The 20,871-nt window shown below is 37.7% G+C and overlaps 1 protein-coding gene across 1 annotated transcript in view; it reads left to right on the top strand.

Moving 5' to 3' along the window:
- The window catches only part of LOC113112553 (WD repeat- and FYVE domain-containing protein 4-like), a 47,209-nt gene that overhangs the window by 4,243 nt on the left and 22,095 nt on the right, over positions 1-20,871 (top strand). Inside the window, 36 exon segments of the mRNA XM_026278230.1 lie at positions 257-466; positions 1,638-1,749; positions 2,094-2,200; positions 2,500-2,652; positions 2,897-3,086; positions 3,597-3,786; positions 4,867-4,900; positions 4,902-5,028; positions 5,547-6,008; positions 6,098-6,187; positions 6,910-7,100; positions 8,254-8,843; positions 9,025-9,115; positions 9,309-9,523; positions 9,651-9,733; positions 9,869-10,088; positions 12,875-12,951; positions 13,210-13,428; positions 13,516-13,694; positions 14,527-14,758; positions 14,843-14,994; positions 15,090-15,201; positions 15,314-15,504; positions 15,587-15,739; positions 16,548-16,621; positions 16,778-16,939; positions 17,094-17,185; positions 17,309-17,399; positions 17,523-17,725; positions 17,829-17,995; positions 18,144-18,266; positions 18,586-18,747; positions 18,864-19,043; positions 19,655-19,781; positions 19,938-20,089; positions 20,451-20,689. Of these exon segments, the coding sequence (XP_026134015.1) occupies positions 257-466; positions 1,638-1,749; positions 2,094-2,200; positions 2,500-2,652; positions 2,897-3,086; positions 3,597-3,786; positions 4,867-4,900; positions 4,902-5,028; positions 5,547-6,008; positions 6,098-6,187; positions 6,910-7,100; positions 8,254-8,843; positions 9,025-9,115; positions 9,309-9,523; positions 9,651-9,733; positions 9,869-10,088; positions 12,875-12,951; positions 13,210-13,428; positions 13,516-13,694; positions 14,527-14,758; positions 14,843-14,994; positions 15,090-15,201; positions 15,314-15,504; positions 15,587-15,739; positions 16,548-16,621; positions 16,778-16,939; positions 17,094-17,185; positions 17,309-17,399; positions 17,523-17,725; positions 17,829-17,995; positions 18,144-18,266; positions 18,586-18,747; positions 18,864-19,043; positions 19,655-19,781; positions 19,938-20,089; positions 20,451-20,689 (6,152 nt within the window).

The raw sequence follows: 20,871 nt of genomic DNA, 5'->3' as shown, positions 1-20,871 counted from the left end.
ATTTGTGCTTGCACTCTCAAAAAGCCTCAAACCACATGAATAAGATGTTGGTAGCACAATCTGATAGGTAGCATTTTTCGCTGCCAATCTGAGCGGATAGCACAAATCATCAGAACACCGTGTTTATACTGTACTTTAATTTGTTGCAACTTCCTATAAAGAGTTTCAGGTTTGTCTCAGGTGTTTGACATAAAATTCATAGAGCTGTAAAATTATCCCATTGTCCTTTTTATTTATTAACTTTTTTTTTTTTAAGGAGAACGCGGAACTTGCATCAGGGGAGAGTTCAGAGAGCATAGAAGCGAAAACTACCCAAATCCAAAGTCAGACAAATGGAGACCTGAAAGCACATGAGGATTCAGTGGTGCTTCTGAAAGATCAACTAACTCAGCTGGGTACAATAAGACAACAGTCACCAGAACAAAGAGACCAAGAGCTCAACAGACTTCTGCTTCTGTTCATCCAGGTACAGAAAATCAGTGAGAGGAGTGGAATAGAACTGCTTATTCAATACAAATACAGTCATTTAAATACGATTAATTGCATTTAGTTTATTTACAAACACACAGACACACACACATATGCACACTACTGGTCAAGATTTTGGGGGTGGTAAGATTTGTTAATTTTTTTGAAAGCCCAATGCTGCTTTTATTTGATCATATATGATACAGTAAAATTATAAAATATTAAAATGCCTATTTTCAGTTGTAATATATTTTAACATGTAATTTATTCCTGTAATGGCAAAACTGAATTACTTCAGTCTTCTCCTGCCATAACTCTAGTCTTCAGTGTCATATGAGCCTTCAGAAATCATTCTAATATGCTGATTTGTTGCTCAAAAAATATTATCAAAGTTGAAAACAATCATACTGTTTAATGTTTGTGTGGAAACTGTGATGCATTTTTTAAGTATTAAAAAAAATGATTCCGTATTCTTTGATTAACTGAAAATTCAAAAGAACCGCATTTAATATAAATTGCATATTTCAAGCCTTTACTTTTTAATTTCTTTAAAAAAAGTTACTAACCCGAAACATTGAACGGTAGTGTGTATATTTATATATAATTCATCATAAAATCATAATTGTGTCAAGGGTGTTTAAACATTTGATTTATAATGTATATTTGTCATATAAAGTATTGGGATCTAATCTCTTTAAGAACTTAAATTTTACATTGACAAACACTCATGACGCACTGAGATGCATTCACACTCACAGGCTTAGTGCTGTTTGTGCATGTGTGGGGGTTTACACACGTGTGACTCATTGACTTACAACTCCTGGATTCTTACTGGGATTTAACCAAACATAGAGTAAGGCACCGCATCCACCATCCGCTTACAAAAGTCACACAGAAGCAGACACTGAATTAGGGAATGTTGAAATATTCACACAGCGTAAGGAAATGAAACTAGTGTTGTTATGAAAATGTTCATTTTTGAGAATGTTCAAGTTCACTTCTGGTTAGAAGTTTTTGTTTCTTCTTTGCGATTAGAGCTAATTATGCTACCCATTTACTATTATCGTATTTTCCTTTGTGAGAAACATGTCAAAAACATCTAAAACCTAATTTATTGTGTTCATGCTTAAATATTAGCAGAAATACTTATTCCACTTGCTCTTTATAAGGTCTCAGAGAGCGGCAGTGTCCTGGATGATCTGGAACTCCAGGGCTTGGCGCTGCAGGTTGGAGAAGCTCTTGTCTGTCATATACAGCAGCGAGTGGCAGATAAGCCTGCAGGTACTCCAAATAACATTTTCAAAGGCATAGTTGACAGTGGCATTCGTGAGGTCACTAAAGGCCAACCAAAAAGCAAACTGAGAGATTCTGTTAGTGTTTGAAGGGAAGTTGCTCAGTTCTTTATTTCACAAACATGTGGCATGATAATGTTTACCATCCTTGCAGTTCTCTGCGTGATGCATTCGTGTTCATTTCTTTTTATAGTATTTAGTTGAAATTATTATTCAAAAAGGATGTTGTTGTGGAAGGAACTGAAAACCTTACATATCAGTTATATGCTGATCTGAGATAAAAATAATTTTTAAGTTTGCTGTCTGTTGTTTTTATGACTTTGTTTAAAATAGAGGAAGCCCGATATGAATTGGAGCAGTTGTTTCAGAGGTCAGAGGTCAGAAGCAACCAAGGATGGCTTCTGCTCAAATCGATATCTCTTTTGTCTAACAGAGACTCTGTGAGTTTTACTATTAAATCTGTAATATATTTATACAGCTCCATAATTACAATTGCTAGTGTGTAGTTAATAACTACACATTTTTACAAATGTAGTTAAAGAGCATTTTACTTATGATTGCTAAATAAAAAAATATTCCATCCAGTGTAAAAATAATAGAAAATACCTTTTTCTTGCTATGGTTTTATTATACAATTCAGTATTCTATATGTTCTACAGTAGATCTTGAAAGCATTCCTCTGTTTGACGGAGGGATATCCTGTCTAGTCATGTTTTGACGTTCTTCTTTTCTTTGACAGGAGGTTGGCGTTATGATCAAGACAGGTCTACCAGCTGCGTTAGTCAAGTGTCTCTACCTGTTTGTAGCTTTGCCTCCCCGAAAAGAGAGCTTTGTCTCTCAGAATGATGTCGACGAGGAAGTCAAATGCTCTTTTCAGGACACTTTTACTCAGGTTTTTACATTTTGACATGTTTTATATTATATTATGAATCAGTTACATCACAAATGCTTAACTTGTGTATCAAAATGGGATAATGCCTCCCCATTGGCACTTCCAGTTTCAGAAGCAAAGTTGCAAAAAACGATCAAGTTCTTACAGTGCATGACCACGTACTGTATACAAAGTTTGCGTGCATATCTAAATCATCTAATGTATTGGTGTCAAACTAAGAGAAATCTGTCTCACCTCTGCTCAGGTGATCTTGCAGCTGTGCAGGCATGTGTGTTTTGTGGAGGTTCTGTTGGAGACCCAGGAGCTCTCAAGCGTGATCATCTCTCTCACACTGCTGTGGGATCAGTGCAGCCCCTCATGGAGACAGCAGGCGTCCCGTGTGCTTAGAGCGGTGTCTGCTGCTCAAGCTCACAACACTGTATCTGCACTGCAAGGTCAACAACTACACACACAAGCTCCAGCCAATTCATTGTCCAACCAAATGTATCTTATATCAGAGCATTCTTATCAGAATATTAGTTTATATTAGTGCACAAGTACATAGATGTTGTAAGTGTACTCTTGGTAATATCTAATTCTAAATGTCTATATTATAAGATATATCAACAAGATGATCATATTTTGTGTAAGTATAGGTACTGTTAGCACATCATCAGATTTGCTTTCACATGATGCTGATTACTAAAAATGACTTGTTGTCCCAAATCTCCGATTACATAATGTTAGTTTTTTTGCTGGAGATCTCAATTAGGTCTAGGCAGGGCAGCAGTTAGAAAAACAAGTCGCAAAGTTTGACCAGGGACATCTTGTCTTGAATCTAGTGACAATAAGTACAACTTTACAGACTAATTTAGGGAAACTTAGTTCCAGAGTTGTTTGTGATGTTTTCTTCCATTGTTATCATATACAGTACTATACTATTTTCGGTGTTTTGTTTTCTTTAGCTAGTAACTGCATGAAGATCTGCATCCAGAACATGCATAAGATCAGCGAGAACATCCCTTGTCATGTTCTAGCTGAGGTGGCCGTGAGTGTTTTCAGCTTTGTGAAGGACTCTTATCCAGTCAGCCCTGCTCTTTTTGAGGAGTTTGAGAACAATGATGGCTATAGCATCTTTCAGGCCATTTTAATACGGTAAATTCATGATTTTATTGGGGGGAAATCTTTCATATAATATGTGACTGCCACTAAATATTGCACATATGAAAAGCACACAACTGAAGACTATATGTTTTTGATGCTTTGACAAGTAGTTGGAACACTACCTTCAGGGAATGCATGTGCTTACATCATTCTTAGGTACTTTCCATTCCCTTTTGTAACTCTCTTTCTTCCTCTCTCAGGTCTCAGGTCCTCCTTCTTGCAAGTTTCTTTTTGAATGCTGCAGAATTCAATAATTAAAGAGCTCGTAACGAGATCAGCAGTAAATTGAGCTCAATCAGATTACTGATCATGCCAGCTCCTTCTTACTCGCTGTGTTTTTGCGTTTTCTAACAGCAAGGGTCACTGCAGGATAAAACCGCTCTTACTGAACAATGCGTCTCATTCACTAAGCATGTGTACGTACTTATTTGTTCGTAAAACCTGTGTGAAAACATTATTTTGGTAGTACATACTGTATATACAACAGAAATGTTCATGTTAAAAACTCTTCTGTGCACATACTGTAAATGACAGTGCTTAGTGAATGAGGCCTCTGTTATCTAGTTGTCTGTTACTTATGACCAATCAAAAAGTTAAGGGTTGTAAGATGTTTTTGAAAAACTGTAATATTGTGAAATATTATTACCATTTAAAGTAAATGTTCTATGTAAAAATATATACAAAAATAATTTATTTCTGTGTTGCCAAAGCTTAATTTTCAACAGCCATTATGGCAGTCTTCGGTGTCTCATAATTATTATATTCTGATGTGGTGCATTTCTAATTATTAACAAGGTTGAAAAATTTTTTTCTGCTTAATAATTTTGTGGAAATCATGATGTTTTTTAAAGGATTTTTTTTTTAAAGTTCAAAAGAACAGTATTTATTTTAAATATATTTTTTAATAACATTTTATATCTATAGTCAAAACTGTCACTTTTGAGCAATTGTCCAAAAGCATACATTTCTTTCAGAGATATTGCACTGAACCTAAACATTTGAACAGTAGTATTTGTTCATACTGTGTTTACTGTGAAGGACATATTTACATATTTTTTGCCCCTTTTGTAGGTGTGAGGAGGAAGTGACAGAGGAGCAGTATTTAGCCGGTTCAAGACCTTCTAGGCCTCATCGCGTCATTCACACTTTTTGGCAAGGCTGAACTGAAGGTTGCCATATGTGTGAACAACCCCCAACCACCAGGCTTCACGTTTGACCCTACTCTGACTAATGGTAAGCTGCCATGACAATGGTAAGCTCCCTGCTCCACCACCTCATGGTAACGCCACTGAAAAGGCAATTATGTCCAGGATGATGAAGTGTAGCTCTCCTCACTAACCCGGTTAAGCCACCCTGCATCCATTCTGCTCATCCATACAGCAATTCTCCATTCATCACCACCAGAGCACCTCACTGCTGAGAGAGAGAAAACAGCTCCTTTTTTAACCTTTATTTCATTTGGCTTTGATGTGATTTTAATTATGGATGAAATTCAATCTAATTACCCTCAGCAGCTATATTTATTTGTTATAAACATCAGAGCACCTTTGTCCTAGGAGCCAATCAGTCTTTTTCATATGTTGATACATTTGAATGTTGATACAGTTCTCATTTGCATGAGCTCTTAGTTATATATAATGTTTTCAATAATGCTTCTGTCACAAAGTATACTTCTAGGAGTGGCGTTAGAAATTGGGAATGAATATAAGCTCAACTAGTTACTGTGCCTGAATGTATTTTAATATTTTCAGGTTCGCCAGTGAAGAACCTCACAGCCTTCAAAATCATCCAGGCCTCCTTCTTGCGCTCAGGCAACACAGTGATCTGCAGCCAAATCCTGCGTACCATCCAGATGATCTGGTCTTGGGAAAAGGCTAACTTCTTCCTGGTGGAGTGGTCTCTGCAGTCTCTGGCTCAGCTGGCCGAGTGTGTGTGGCAGAAATCGCCACCTGTTCACCTCATTTTCTTCGAACTGCTTGAAACCGTCATCTACCAGCTCTCCTACATCCCACACGAGACAATCAGGAAGGTCCAAGCCGTGTTGAAACAGGGTTCCTCCGAGGCATTTAATGTCGCAGCTCTGGACTGCTTCTACAGGCTCATCATTCACAGCGGATTGCTGTCTGAAGTCCTGAGTGATGGAGGACTGATGGAACAACTGTTGTTTGAGCTCAAAAGAAGGGCAAAGATAATCAGAAAGACTGGTGTTGCTGGTGAGTCTTCTGGTTTTCTCTGTACTATGAATTACGAAAACAAGACTGTTTGAAATGCATGTGTCTGATCCTGATCTCCTCCTCAGTAGAGGAGAAAGCTGACAGCTATGAGAGGAAGTTGACCACCAGCATTTTGAATGTGGTGTCAGCCCTGGCCTTGCAGTCAGTCAGAAACACTGGTTAGTTGAAGTAATTTTCTTGATAACTCTTATTTTTTTTTATAACTATGAATACATTTTTCTTTATAAGTATTGAACACTGTTAACCCTTTAACTGCCCCACCAAGAAAAAAGCATTTTTTGTTTGCATTTCTTATCTCCTTATGTCATTAGTTACCACACTCAATGTATTTTTTTTCCAACACGTCCCATAATTTTTAAAACATTAGCTTAGCTTTTCTACGTTTACCATAAAGTGACAAATCAACCATTTGGTTGAGCACGTTTTTGAAAAATTATTGAAAACATACTAAAGTTTTTTCATGGCACCAAGTAAAATAATTTTGTAAAGTTAGGGCTCTTACAGTGTAATATGTCAAAAAAATATGCTTACCTTGCAAAATTTCACCAAAAACAGTTTACATGGCAGGAGTGATTTCTTTCTCTCTGACATCCATCAAAGAAGAAGTGTTGTGACAAATGCTGTTGATTTTTTTTGGCTTAACATACCTCTACCAGATGGTAGAGATGGCTCAATCAGCTTGAATTAAGTTAGGTACTCCTCTCAATAAAATATAGTGACTCAAAATGTGCTCAACCATTTGGTCGAGCGGCAGTTAAAGGGTTAATTAAATGATATATGTATTTTTTTGATCTGCCAAATATGTACAAATCGAGATAAGGAGTTTGAAACCATAGCACATCCAAATTCATGAAATCTAATCAGTCTCTTTGATTAATAGTATTCATCAGGGACTTGGGAATGATTCCCTATGTGAAGATCTTTCTGGATGTTGAGCAGTTCCGCAGTCCAGCTCTGTGCATCCTGGAGCAGCTGTCGGAGGTCAATCCAGAGGAATACATGAGCACCGCCATCGGAGCCCTCTGTTCCTCCACTGAGAGTGAGATCAGACTCAAACAGGATCTCTTACAGGTATTTACTCCATTGCTGCTAATGCACATGCTTAGTCACATATGTCTGCTGAAAAGGTGATTCTTCATATTTATGTCTGACTTTCTGGTTTTTACTGATTTTTTACACATGTAAACATTTTGAAATGCAAGTCACAGTTTATTCCAAAGCATGAGTGGAGAGAAGGGACTCCTACTAGAACTAAACTGAGCTCAGGTATCATATACAGTTCCTGTCTGTAAATTCAGATTCCATTCCTAATTCTAAAAAATTATAACACGTTTAAAGCATAATGAGCCGGTGAATTTATTATATCAGATTTTGGGAGCCTTATTCCATTATAGGCAAATTCAGATTGATTTGCTAATATACTGTTAGCTGTTAACTCAAGCTTCATTTGATTAAGCTTGCAGCCTTGTGGTGTGACACACACAAAATTATGAGCAATATCAGATCAGAGAATGTGAGCGAAATCCAATTATGCATAACTGTGTTATTCAGTTACTGTACATGCCCATTTTTTAAGATTCAAGCGCAGGAATACTAACCTGCAGACCATTAAATTGTAACTGGGTTAAAGCTGCTGACAACTGCATTCACCCCTTCCACTCTGTGAAATGTTTCAAAGCCATTCTGATTACTTCTATTGGTCCTAATTAGGTTTGGGCTTCATTTTATGACACATTAGCTCTTTGATGTATTAGCATGGTAGATTGAAAAAGGGTTAATCCATTTTGTGCGTTGCTCTTCGAAACAGAAGACCCCCTCCTGTTTCCCTTTTCGTAGTGATGCATTATATCTGAACAGATATTCTGAACACATCCTGGGACGCATAGTAAAAAAAAAAACGAATTGCTATTATATTATTGATTGAAAAGCATTAACATCTGAAGTACACTACTGTTGAAAAGTTTGAGGTCAATAAGACAATTTTTTAAATTAATAATATTATTCTGCAAGGATTAAAGTAACACTAAAGACATGTATAGTGTTACAAAATATTTCTATTTCAATTAAATGTTTTAATCAAATATTTTATATTCATCAAACAATTCAAAAATTTTTTTTTTTTTGGTGAGCCTTGGTGAGCATAAGAGACTTTTTTCAAAAAAACATTAATCAACCCCATTAGTGTAGTAATAATAATAATACGTTGTGCTTTGCCTTTGCACAGTCTATTATGAAAGTTCTGGAAAACCCAAACAGCTGGAACGCCTTCCGCACCTCTGGAGGATTTACTGGCCTGCTCTCCATAGTTGTGGACATGGAAGGATCTCTGCTGGAAGCCCCAGCAGGACCATGGGCCGCACTGAGCCGCCAGAGCCTTGTTGAGCTGCTGCTCCTCACCCTACACACCCTTGCCCTTGCTGTGCATGTGCACCCCATCAATGGCCACATTTTCCACACGACCGGAGTCTGCGAGAAGCTTGGTGATGCTCTGATGCAGTTGGGCTGTTTCCAGAGAGGGGTCCCTGTGGAAACAGACAAAGAAATCTTTGACTGCAGGACTTTCCAAGAGTTTGTGGAAGCGGTGAAGAGGCCAGAACCTCAGTTGCCACCACCTTTAGGAGACTGTGTTAAGCTGCTGGGATTCCTGGAGCAATTTGCTACTGGTGTGAGCTTGGTTGCAGTTCCATCTGCTGGATTGCATGATAATAATGACGCTGGTGAGAGTCAGAGGACAAAGGAGCCAACCAATGAGGATGAGGCGTTGAATCACACCAGGGCCTCAAGTGTCTCATTTGTATCAACAGATTCTGGAAGGTAGTTACTCCCAATCAAATGTATAGATCTAAGATTTATTTTATTTTGTTTGTTTATCTATTTATTTATTGTCTGCACAATCACTCCAAAAAAGATGTTGTCTAGACCTGAAAAGTCTGGAACTGGTACCGTTTCTGCTTTGCTTTTTCTGTCGTTGTTAAACATATAATTGCTTATTCAGGGCTTACTGTGACCTCATCATTCTTCATCCTGGAGCTGTTAAGCTGATCATGACTCTTCTGCCTGGTATCTACTGTCCCAGTGACCCTTGTGTAAGTAAAACCAGTATCATGTTCATATCTTCTACATAATTTGTATTTGTTGTAATGATTGAGAGGCAATAATGAGAGGCTTTAGAATCATGACCCAAAACTTTTGAAAACTACTGTATGTAGAGCTGAATATGTGTTTGTTTTTGAGCATACTATATACTACAATAATTACAGACATTCTTTCTTTTTTTAGTTGTCTGAAGAGCTGCAGCTTGCTGTGATTCATCATGTGCAGACTATGTTGAAATCGGACAGAGATAGACAGATCATGTGTGAGTTTGGTCTGGCGTCCACACTGCTGACTCACTGCAAACATATCCTCATTGACAATTCCCATTCATTACACCTGCCCATAGTACGGATCCTTGAGAAACTCGCATCTCAGTCCATGGATCACAAATGCCTCAGGTCAGCATACGCAGATGCAGTCGACATGCTCATGCATTCCTCATGACAGATGTGAAATATATGATATTAAATGATAGATGAAGTGCACATTTTTTGTATGCCATAACAATAGTGTGTTTTATCTTAGGCAGTTCCTTTGTCTCGGGGATCCTCTGATGTGCAGTGGTAACAATCGGCTTTCTGTCTCCTGTGAAGAGGCCAGAAACACAAGTACAGTTCCTCTTTGTCTTCACAGATTTACTTTTTGGTTTACTTCCTGTTTCATGAAAACATTTAATCTTATTGTTACATCTATTGATTGAAAAGGCTGTTTAGACTTTCATAATTATTTTTTATCTATTGCAGACCAGACAAAAGACTCAACAGAGGATAACAAAAAATCCTCAAAAAAGGCAATGAAAAGAAGTTTCAGTCTACTGAAAACATCTTCAGACAGTGGGACTGTAGTTCCTCTTCATAGAATCATAAGTCTTGTCTCCATAACATCGCCACGGAGCATTCAGCCACACAAAGTCTCCATTTCCCCTTCCTTTGTGGAGTTTGACATGACAGACAGTGGCTATGGGTAAAATATCCTCACAAATTAATCAGTTCATAGACAACAATACAGATGTGTGTCCCGTGGTTGTCAACCAGTGGCCAGGGCCCACTTGGGCCTGCAAATTTGTCATCACAGTGACCACAGTGGATGGCTTCAGATGAATTAAATATAACAATTGATATTTAAAAATATAATTATTTATGATATTTAAAGGGGTCATATGATGCAATTTTAAATCTTCCTTTCTCTTTGGAGTGTTACAAGCTCCTGGTACATAAAGAAGATCTGTAAACTTGCAAAGACTAAAGTCTCAAATCCAAAGAGTTATTCTTTATAAAAGTTAAGACTCATCCACACCACCTCCTAAAACGGCTCATACTAACATGTCCCCACATCTCTACGTCACTATGTGGAAAGATTTGCATGACACTGCCCGGACAGCTGCCATGTCGTATAGATGCTATGTGTTTGGTTATGAAAGCAAAACTACTTTGTTTGGCCTTCCAAAAGAGGATGATATCCACTTCGTCATGCCAGGAGCAGATCCAAGCTGATTCTGAGCTTGTTTATTTTTCCCGCATATGGCACGTTTGTGCTCTAAAGACGCGATTGGCTTCAATGCACAGAATTTGCACTGTGAGACATGTGCGCATTGCATGACAGTCTGTGCTTCCACCGACCTGGTTTTATTTTAGATATGCTTTAATTTATGCCGTTTGGAATGCAGTACTATTAGATGCACGAAGCTCGCACACTGACAGACTTTCACGTACGCTTTGTGTTTGTTGTCCTGAAGCTAAATAGCGGCTGAGGTTAAATGCACTTGCATTTTCAAATACTTTTATGCAAAATTGATGTACACACAGTCAGTTATGTTTTCAGAGCAGGACAAAACATCTGATGTCGAAATAGACCTGTTAAAGCGGCCACTTTCTATGATCTCATCAGTAATCAAACGGCAATAATTTTCAGGGAAAAAAAGAAAAATCCTCAACTATTGTCTGTAAATTTTCAGACACTTAAAGAACAGTTATTTTAAATAAGTAATTGTTTAAAAAGAAATCACCTGCTGTGCTTATATAATAATAATAATAATAATAAAAGTTAATTTTGCACAAAAATAAATTTGATATAAAATGTATATGAAAATGTAGCCATGCACAGTAATATTGAAAACTGAGAATGTGAAGCAAAGGGATATTGAGTTGATAATGATCATCATAATTGAACAGAATTGTGAAACCCGTGAAGATTCTGACCCTATATTTTTAAGATGGCAGTACTGACATAAAGAGATTCCTACTATAAAAAAAAAAAAAAACATATAACTGCAATTTTGTTTAAGATGTAAAGTTGTAAAGATTTATTTGCACAGCAGAATAATTTATTGGGGAAAAAATGTAGATCAAGAATCGTTTTTGAAATGGATCGTGACTCCCTTAACCAGAATGGATCATGAAGTACTTGAAGATTGCCACCCCTAATAGATGTACAGGTTCTATGACAACATTGTGATGCATCATTAATCGTAATCATAATCGAATCATGGGCCTCTGAATCATAATCGAATCGAAATTGTGAGATACCCATAGATTCCCACCCCTAAAATACATCAACTTTGCACTGTGGTTCGCCGGATCGTGTTTCACATTGGATGAAGCGGAGTCCAGCCCAGGAACGTCACATGTGGTTGCCACAAACCCAATAGACGCTACTTCGTAGAATCCGCCGGCTGCGTTGTTTTCAAGCACCTCCACCTCTGCTCACATAAGCCGGCCTCCACTCACTCTAGGCCATGGCACACTCAAACACCTCCGTCTCTGCTCACTCAAGCCAGCCTCCGCTCACTCTAGGCCATGGCACACTCAAACACCTCCGTCTCTGCTCACTCAAGCCAGCCTCCGCTCACTCTAGGCCATGGCACACTCAAACACCTCCGTCTCTGCTCACTCAAGCCAGCCTCCGCTCACTCTAGGCCATGGCACACTCAAACACCTCCGTCTCTGCTCACTCAAGCCAGCCTCCGCTCACTCTAGGCCATGGAACATTTAAGGCCTCCGGCCTCCGCTCACTCAAGGCCGCAGTGTGTGACGCTGTTTCATAGAGAAAGCGAAACTACTTTGTTTGGCCTTCCAAAAGAGGACACGACTAGAAACCATGTTTATATCAAGTTTATAATGGGTTTTAAGTTTATATCTCGTCGCTCCGGCCAGATAGGGCATCACAGTATATTAAGGACAGTAACATTTCCATCACACACTTGAGGTATTCGGCCAATCACAACCCACTGAATAGCTGGCCAATCAGAGCACACCTCGCTTTTCAGACTGACGAGCTTTGGAAAAATCGACTCGTTTCAGAAGTCGGGGCATAGAGGAGAAACAATAATGTACAGTATGTGGAAAATAATGTGTTTTTTAACCTTAAACCACATAAACACATTTCATTATTCCAAATACATAAAATAATGTTATTTTTAGCAGCATCATATGACCTCTTTAATATTCCAATACATGTGATCATACATGCATTAAGTCATGAATTTATCTGAAATCATGTTTTTCTCTTCTTGAAACTTCTGGGATCACAAAATGATTGCGGTTCATTTATAGTTTTTGGGACTTTTTATACACACTTTTAAAACACAATTATTTAACATGGCAATAAATTAAACTGACATCAATGAATTACCACATCAATGCCAAACGTAAAATTTAAATGGAAGTAAAGTAATGGATATATTAATGAAACTTTTGTAACGAAGCAATGATTATTCTCTTAAATTGCAGATAACCATTTTGTCTCCACAGATGTCTGTTTCTGCCATCCATTGCCACAGTAAAAGGTGTCAGTGCAGACTTTATCTCCACAGGAGGACTGGGCACTGGTGAGAAAATCTATAGAATTACATTAATAACCGGAGATTCAAATAGAAACCCCATCTAAAACATGGAAATTTTAATATTGAAACATATGAAAATTTAATATTTTAATAATTTAATAAAAGATTGGTTCCAAATGGATTTATCTGTTTCAGAAAGGTCCCATTTACCCACGTACCCCTTTATGCTTTTATAAAATATATAAAAGTGGTATGCAGGTCCTTTTCTTCTTACTGTATGTATCCTCCTGTGTATCATTACAGACTGCAGAGGCTTCCCTCCTTCAGCTGGCCTGTCTTTCTCCTGCTGGTTTATGATCTGTAGGTTCAGCTCAGCTTGTGAATCCCACCCTGTGCGTCTTCTCACGATAGTGCGCCACATGTCTCGTGCTGAGCAGCAGTTCAGCTGCCTGTCTGTCAGTATCTCTGCCACTGACGGCTGCATGGTGATCTCCACTGAGGAGGAACCTTATCAGTTCTTGGGTGAAAATTTTCACTTGAGGTTACATTTTATTTCAACTTGTACTAGTTTAGGCATGTGTTGTTCACAGTATTAATTTTATTCTACAGACATGATGGAGCCAGAGGAGCAGGTTCCCAACACACTACCATCCTCAGTGCGGTTTAAATGTTCCAAACAGCTGATACCAGGCCAATGGCACCATCTTTGTCTGGTTATGGCCAAAGGAATCAAGAAGAGCTGTTTTGTAACCGTTTATCTGAATGCAACAGTAATTGGAACAGCAAAGGTTGGTGCAGGGAGTTAAGGATAGTTCACAGAAAAATTTTAATTCTTTCATCTTTTACTCATCCTTCTTTCATGTTGTTCATGTTCTGAGTTTGTATCTTTTGTGGAAAAAAAAGATGAAATTTGAAAAAAATATTCTGACTTGTCTTTTATAAAAAGTGAAAGCTTGACTTAAGGGACTTTGCGAGAATGTTTGACGTTCTGTTAAACAGTATGAAGGATTTTTCCAAAAAGATGTGTTTGAATGTGTGTGAAGTCAGATGTGTTTGGAGTCAGTAAGATTTTTTTGTTGTTTTTGTAGTCTCTTATGCTAAAAACAGAATTATAAAATAATACAAAAATATTGTAATTATTTAAAATAACTGTTTTCTATATTATTAATTTTTAAAATGAAATTTATTCCTGTGATGGAATAAAGCGATTTCTGAAGCATGGAGTAATTATTCTAATATGCTGAATTGATGCTCAAGAAACATTTCTTCTTATTATTATTAATGTTGAAAACAATTGCTATATACAGTATCTAAAAAGAAATTATAACATTGTCTTTACTGTCACTTTTGATCAGTTTAACAGCCTTGCTGAATAAATATATTTGTTTCTCCAAAAAAAAAAAACTTACTGGTCATGTAAGCATGAGAAAATGGTCACAGAGTTTTGATAATGGATTAACAAGGCCAAGATCGGGTCCAAGGCAATGCATAACCTAAAATAATTTACCCTGAATGGAATTTAAGTTGCATTGGACAAAAGCTTATGTTATGTTATATAATATATGGAATATGTGTTAGTCAGCATTAACTGACACAATATCTTTATTTGTCTTTTTGCAGATTAAATACATTCTGCCATTTCCCGGTCAGTCCGTCTCAATGGATCCCTCTGCAGTCATTGACGTGTGTGGGATTATCGGCACTCCATCTCTTTGGAAACAGCATGCGGCTCTTGTCTGGCGGGTCGGTCCTACATACTTGTTTGAGGAAGTTTTGAGTTCTGATGAAGTGGACACTATTTATGGGCAAGGCACCAAATATATCGGTAACTACCTTGCTGTCAGTGCCCAAGGTGAGAAAGGTTGCTTCTCTCTGTCCAAAAATAGTTCTTAATAGAATACAAATCTGTATTGACAAAAGTGCATTTGTTAATTAGGAGGTGAGACAGATGGTGTTATGTCTCAAATCAGGATAGTCTCCCCGGAGAGGATTTCCTTTGCCATAAACATGGCTGTATCCACCATCACTACAGTAGCAGATATTAAAGACGAGTACAACGAGGTAGACTGTCGCCATATAGCCAAAGAGGTGCTTTTATTTGACTTTTTTTTATTTATTTATTTGTGCATTTAATTATTTTGATTGTTAAATCATGAGTTATTCATCCATTATTTTGATCACAGATGGGGATTACATCGCGTGATAATTGTACTCCTGTCTTTCTGGCTCATAACATCAGCCAGCACCTCAGTGGAACTGCTCGGACAATTGGGGCAGCCCTGGTTGGTTGTTTTGGTAAAACGTCCACTAGCTACTTCTCTAAAGTGCTTACTGTGTGACAACTGCAGCAGTTATGTTTTTGTAGTGAAACTTTAATTTGAGGCTGATTTTAAACCTTGTTTTACAGGTGTAAGGACGTTCAAGTCATACAGTGCTGCAAGTAGCTTCCAGTATATTGGTGGACCTGCTGCCGTCCTGAGTTTGGTGGCAATGGCCTCAGATGACGGCTCCTTGTATGCTGCGATCAAAGTTCTGCTCTCTGTTTTAGAGACGAATCCTGTGATGGATCAGGAGATGAAACGGACCAATGGCTACAAGGTAGTGCTGTCAAATAAATTCAGTTAAGACTTGGAAGTATAACGAATCCAAGCTGCAGATTTGATTTGTTTTGTGTTTTCAGCTCTTGTCCTTCCTGCTGAAGATGAAGTCTAAGCTGATCAGCAGCAGAATCTTCCAGCTAATTATGGCCATAGTTGGCACAATGGAGCTGGGCATTTTCTCTGTTCGCATTCCAAACATCACTGCCTTCCAGGACATCCTCTGTGACTTTGAGGTAAGCTTTAGATTGGTATGGTATGTTTCTTCATAGGTACATTATTTTATGTTCTGATGAGTTAAATGGCATTCTGAGTGTTTATAACCCTATATTAATAGAGCTGGTCAGTCATAAAGTCAATTTGTAGACTAACCCAGAAGGCTAACTTGCTTGCTGTCACTGCAAAGCAAATCTGGTCATGGCTAAGTCTATATTTACTGACAGCATTCTTCAAATACTTTAAGTGTTATGAAGGTTGAAAACCACTGAAAATCTAATAAGATGGCACATAGAAATTCACTTTTAAGAGCTTCAGGATTTCTGCATGAACAGCTTTATTTTATGTTCTTGTTCTTGTTTTCTTTCAGTCATTGAACATGTGGGCTAGCGTGTATAAAAATAGTGCTAACAGTACTTTCTGTGTGCAAAACAAGGAAGCAAGTGTTTGTGCTTGATTAGTGATGTGCAGTTAAATGAACAGATCTTTTAGTCCTTATGTAGAAACATTTTTAGCAAGGTACATTACTATTTAAAAGTTTGGGGTCTGAAAGATTTTTAGAATTTTAGATTTTTTTAAAAAGTCAAACCTTCCTTTTGAAGTTCAGAATGATTTAATTAACAAAGTTCAAATTAACAGCATTTATTTGAAATACATCTTTTGTACATTATAACTGCCATTATTGTCAATTTCACTTGTCCTTATCTTACTGCCATCCTAAAAACTCATAGGAAAATCCATAGGGAATCCATGACTCTCATTCTACTTTCGTTGCTAGTTGTTTCACAAGATTGTTTTCTTCAAGTTTCTTTTTTCTTTTTCCTGTAGGTGTGGCAGAGTGCTCCAGAAAATCTTGACATTTGTGTTTTAAATCATTTCGTTGAAATCCTGAAGTCACCGAGGTACGTTGTAGGCAACGGATGTCAGGTTGTTGCGAATTTTGGTTTGCAGCATAAAGAGATGTGTAACACAAGGATCACTTCCTGTTTTTCAACCATGCAACCATGCCAGTGCTGTTTGCTGCAGATACACGTTTATGATTGTGAATTTATTTCCAGTGGGAGTCAACAGAATGCTGAAGTCATGCACAGACTCCACATTATGAGCAAACTCCTGATCCTGCTGCATGATAACAATGTGACCTGCAGGAAGGTGTCCGTTATCTGCACCATCATCAGATCCCTCCTCGAGGAACATTTCAACACCACAGACATCAAGAGGCATGTCTGTTAACTTTTATAGGTTAACTTGAATCATTTGTTGCATTGTTGATTATCAAACAATTTTGGGAAAATCACCAATGCTTTAAGACACCGAATTATAAAAAATATGTCTACCAGTGTGAATTCTTGACATTCCTGTTTGTTCAAACAGGCTTGGACTCTTCCTAGTTCATAGTCTTTTGCCTCCGACTTTGAATGAGAAATGCACTTTCTCCGATTTGGATTTTGATGATCAATCACAAGGTACAGATTTTTGCAATAAACATACACTTCATTCACGATTTTAGATTTGTACTTTGCTCCAAAATCCTACATTCTGAAGGAAGCCGACTGCTTACATGCTCTTTAAACTCTTTGTGGCTCTAGGCTGGAGTCAAACCCCTGGGAGATCAGTTTGGATCAGGAACCAGTTGCTCTCTATGCTGTCTTCTCTAATCATCTCAAACAATTCAAGCATGTGAGTCAAGATTAGCAATGTAACAACACACAGTCTTGCACGCTTTAATCCTTTTTTCTATGAACCCACTGACAAATAATTTAATCTAGTGTTCTAAATATGCTGATGTTTCTTAAATGACAGTAACCATGAAGAGGTATTCTCCGCATTGGGATCCGATTGGTTCCTCCTATTCTTACAGAGCCACATCCATACCAGCACAGTGCTGCTGGTGCTCACACTGCTTACTCACTTCCTATCATATCCAAGCATCCTGGCCAAGTTTAGAGAGGGTGTGTCACCAGGAACATTAGTGGAGACCATGGAGATGCCCATCAATATCACAGGTGATTCTAGATGAAATTTCAAAAGTACTATCATTGTGATGGCTATGTACAGCACTACAACCATTGAAAAAATTGAACAGCATTTGTTTTTGATTTATTTTAGATAATCTGAAGTCTCGCTCATGGTCGTTTGAATGTTTGAGCTGTATCTGCCCGGGGTTTGAAGTCCTGCAGAAGCTTCTTGTCAGCCACATCCACCTGCCTCAAGTTTATGGAGCTATCGCTGCACTGCTTCTAGGAAAATCTGATTTCCAGGTTCCTCCTGGGCAGGTAGAGGTCACATTGCCTAATTGTCTGATATGCCAAAGTGTATTTATTTGTAATGTTCAAATGACCAGTTCCCCTCTCTGCTAATGTCTTTCATGGTTTTGATTAATTATGAGAAATTTTATCCTATGCATTGTCTTTTGGATGGCAGGTGGATGTTGACATGATGCTTCAGAGTTTGATTGACGGCTGCAGTGATAGAACTGAGGGCGTTCAGCTATGTGCAGATGCAGCTTGTGTTCTTTTAGAGTTGATTAAGGTTGTCATTGCTAAGGTAAGTGTGTCTTAATTACTAAATGTATTGACATGACACACATTTTTTTATATATATTTAAAGCATTCTGATTTTATAGCAGCTGGAATTGGGTAGAAATTTAAGCATCATGCTAAAAAAAAGGCATTACTGGAATAGACGGACAGTTGCATGTCTGAAGGATGTAATCTTGTACATATTCTTTTAGAGGCAGTTAGCATGATTACAGTCACTTATTGGAAAAAGGTTGCATGATCCAGTTACTTAAATGCATTATCTGTGTCACCATAGTCATTGATGCAAGATCAGTAAAACCAGCTATTTGTATTACTTTAAAAAGCCTGTAACAGGAAGTGCGGATGGCTGGGAAGTGCATTACCCGGGTAGTGTGATGCAGTTTCTCTGCTTGGTGAACAGTTTGTTTCCTCAAGATCCTCTCTGGACCTCCCCTGATTTCCTAAGTTCACTGGCCAGTGCTGTTTTCCCCTCTGAAACCCCAGAGGTGAGATTTTGGGGACTGTACTTTTTTTTCTGTGCAATTTAAATACATACCCAAGAGACATTTTACTGTCCCACAGTCAAGCAGTTTACAGAAGTGGTATTCTGGTTCTCATACAGAGCTCTGCAGGTGTCCAGGGTATCAAAGAAAGTGGAGAAGTGGTGGGGGAGCCCCTCTTGCTCCGTCCCTCCCACCCAGGCAGGAAGCAGGTGTGTGACTTCATCCGCATCCTCTTGATGGACAGCCTCATTAACATTCCTGTCAAAGATGGTTTTCATCCTTTAATACAACTAGTAGAGGTAAGGGATGTCAATTATTGATATTTAATAAATCAAACTGATTTTTCACAATATTGTTGTATACATTCTATAAATGTTATTGCTGTGGTTGTTATTATTATTATTAATATTATTAATATTAATAATATTAATAATATAAAAAATAACAATAATAACAATAATAATAATAATATTATTATTATTATTATTGTTATAACAAAATAATAATACCATAACTTATTAATGCATTACAATAATTTACTTAAGTATATTATAATTTATAAATATATTACGTTTTATTTTAATACTACTAATGATAATAATTCATATTAAATATAAATTATATTATAATAAATAAACACTATAGATAAGGTTCGTTTTTCAAGTGCAGTTTAATAATAAAAGGAACTGTCATATCTGAACTGTTAAACCAGCATCTGATAGTGTGTATAATATTTTTCCTCCATAAGGTGCCACTCTTTGCTCAGTTTTGACAATGAGAGGAACATTACTGCTCACTGGGGGACAGTATCTAGCGGTTTATACAGTCAAGCTGGTAGCGCTGTTTTGGACTGTAGTGAAGATTTTTTTCCTCCAGCATTATTTTATCATTCTGAATGATTTGTGTTTAGTTTTCCCCGGATGGTGTCTGTCAAGAGCAGAGGCAGAGTTTTCAGACTGAACTCCTGGAGTTTGTGATGAACATCATCCACATGACAGGACAGGAAGAGGGCCAGTCTACTCACGTGACCAGAGATGGTAAAATATATCAGACACCATATGAAACTTCTTTAAATTAATTTGTTGAATGTCAGAAATCGATTTTTTTTCTTTTTGGCCGAAATAATATTGTAAAAATAAGCAGGGTTTGAACTTGTTTTATACCACTCACGTGTCCCACTATATTATTCCAAGATCCATCCAGGTCCAAGCAGGATGGTAAAGCTGCTGTTTTGGTTGAGAATGTGGCATTCTTCAGTAAAATGCTAGTGGGAAAACTCTACTCTGGAATGTTTGTGGTAGAGCCAGAGAATCTCCTGGTCTTCATGGCTGAACAGATAGCAATGGTGAGTTTATCTTCTGATTTATCCAATATATATGGTATTACCGTATTTTTCGGACTATAAGTTGCACCTAAGTATAAGTTGCATCACTCATGTAGTGATCACATATATAATATGCTACAGGAGCACTGAGCAGCATAGAGCGCCCTCTCGCTGTTGTAGACAGTAATGTTTTATCTTGGTTAATTTCTTTTGGTTCATGTTAAATTAATTTTGATAAATAAGCCGCACCTGACTATAAGTCGCAGGACCAGCCTATTTAAAAAAACTATGAAAAGAAGTGTGACTTATAGTCCGGAAAATACGGTACTGTTTCAAGTCTAGACAAACCTGTATTTACACTGCATGTTTGTATTGACATCAGGCACTGGAGAGAGGTCACGGTAATCGGGAAATAACAGTCAGCGTTCTGTACAAAAACCTGAACCGAGCCCTTCTTTACTTCCTGTCTCGGCCCAGACAGACTCCAGCTGAGCAGGAACTCATCGTTCAAACACTTCGCTTGTTACAGCAGCACTGGGATGTGATCATGGCAACATACAATGCCAATGTCCACTTCATCATCTGTCTCATGCACTGCCTCGTACTTATCCGCTCTGGCAGGTGGGTTTCATTGTTAGTGACAGGGGGACTTTTCAGGACAGGATACAGGATACACTTTGTTGTCTTATTTCTAAGTATTAAAAAGCACAAGTCCAACATATCATTGGTTGTTAGAAAAAAATTGCATCCCTAAAATTATTAGTTTTAGACAGATGGCTAGCTAAAGAAAGAAAGAAAGAACA

Source organism: Carassius auratus, chromosome 13 (genome assembly GCF_003368295.1).
Source record: "Carassius auratus strain Wakin chromosome 13, ASM336829v1, whole genome shotgun sequence".
Taxonomy (NCBI): domain Eukaryota; kingdom Metazoa; phylum Chordata; class Actinopteri; order Cypriniformes; family Cyprinidae; genus Carassius; species Carassius auratus.
Note: the sequence above shows the minus strand (reverse complement) of the source record. Positions and strands in the feature narration are given on the sequence as shown.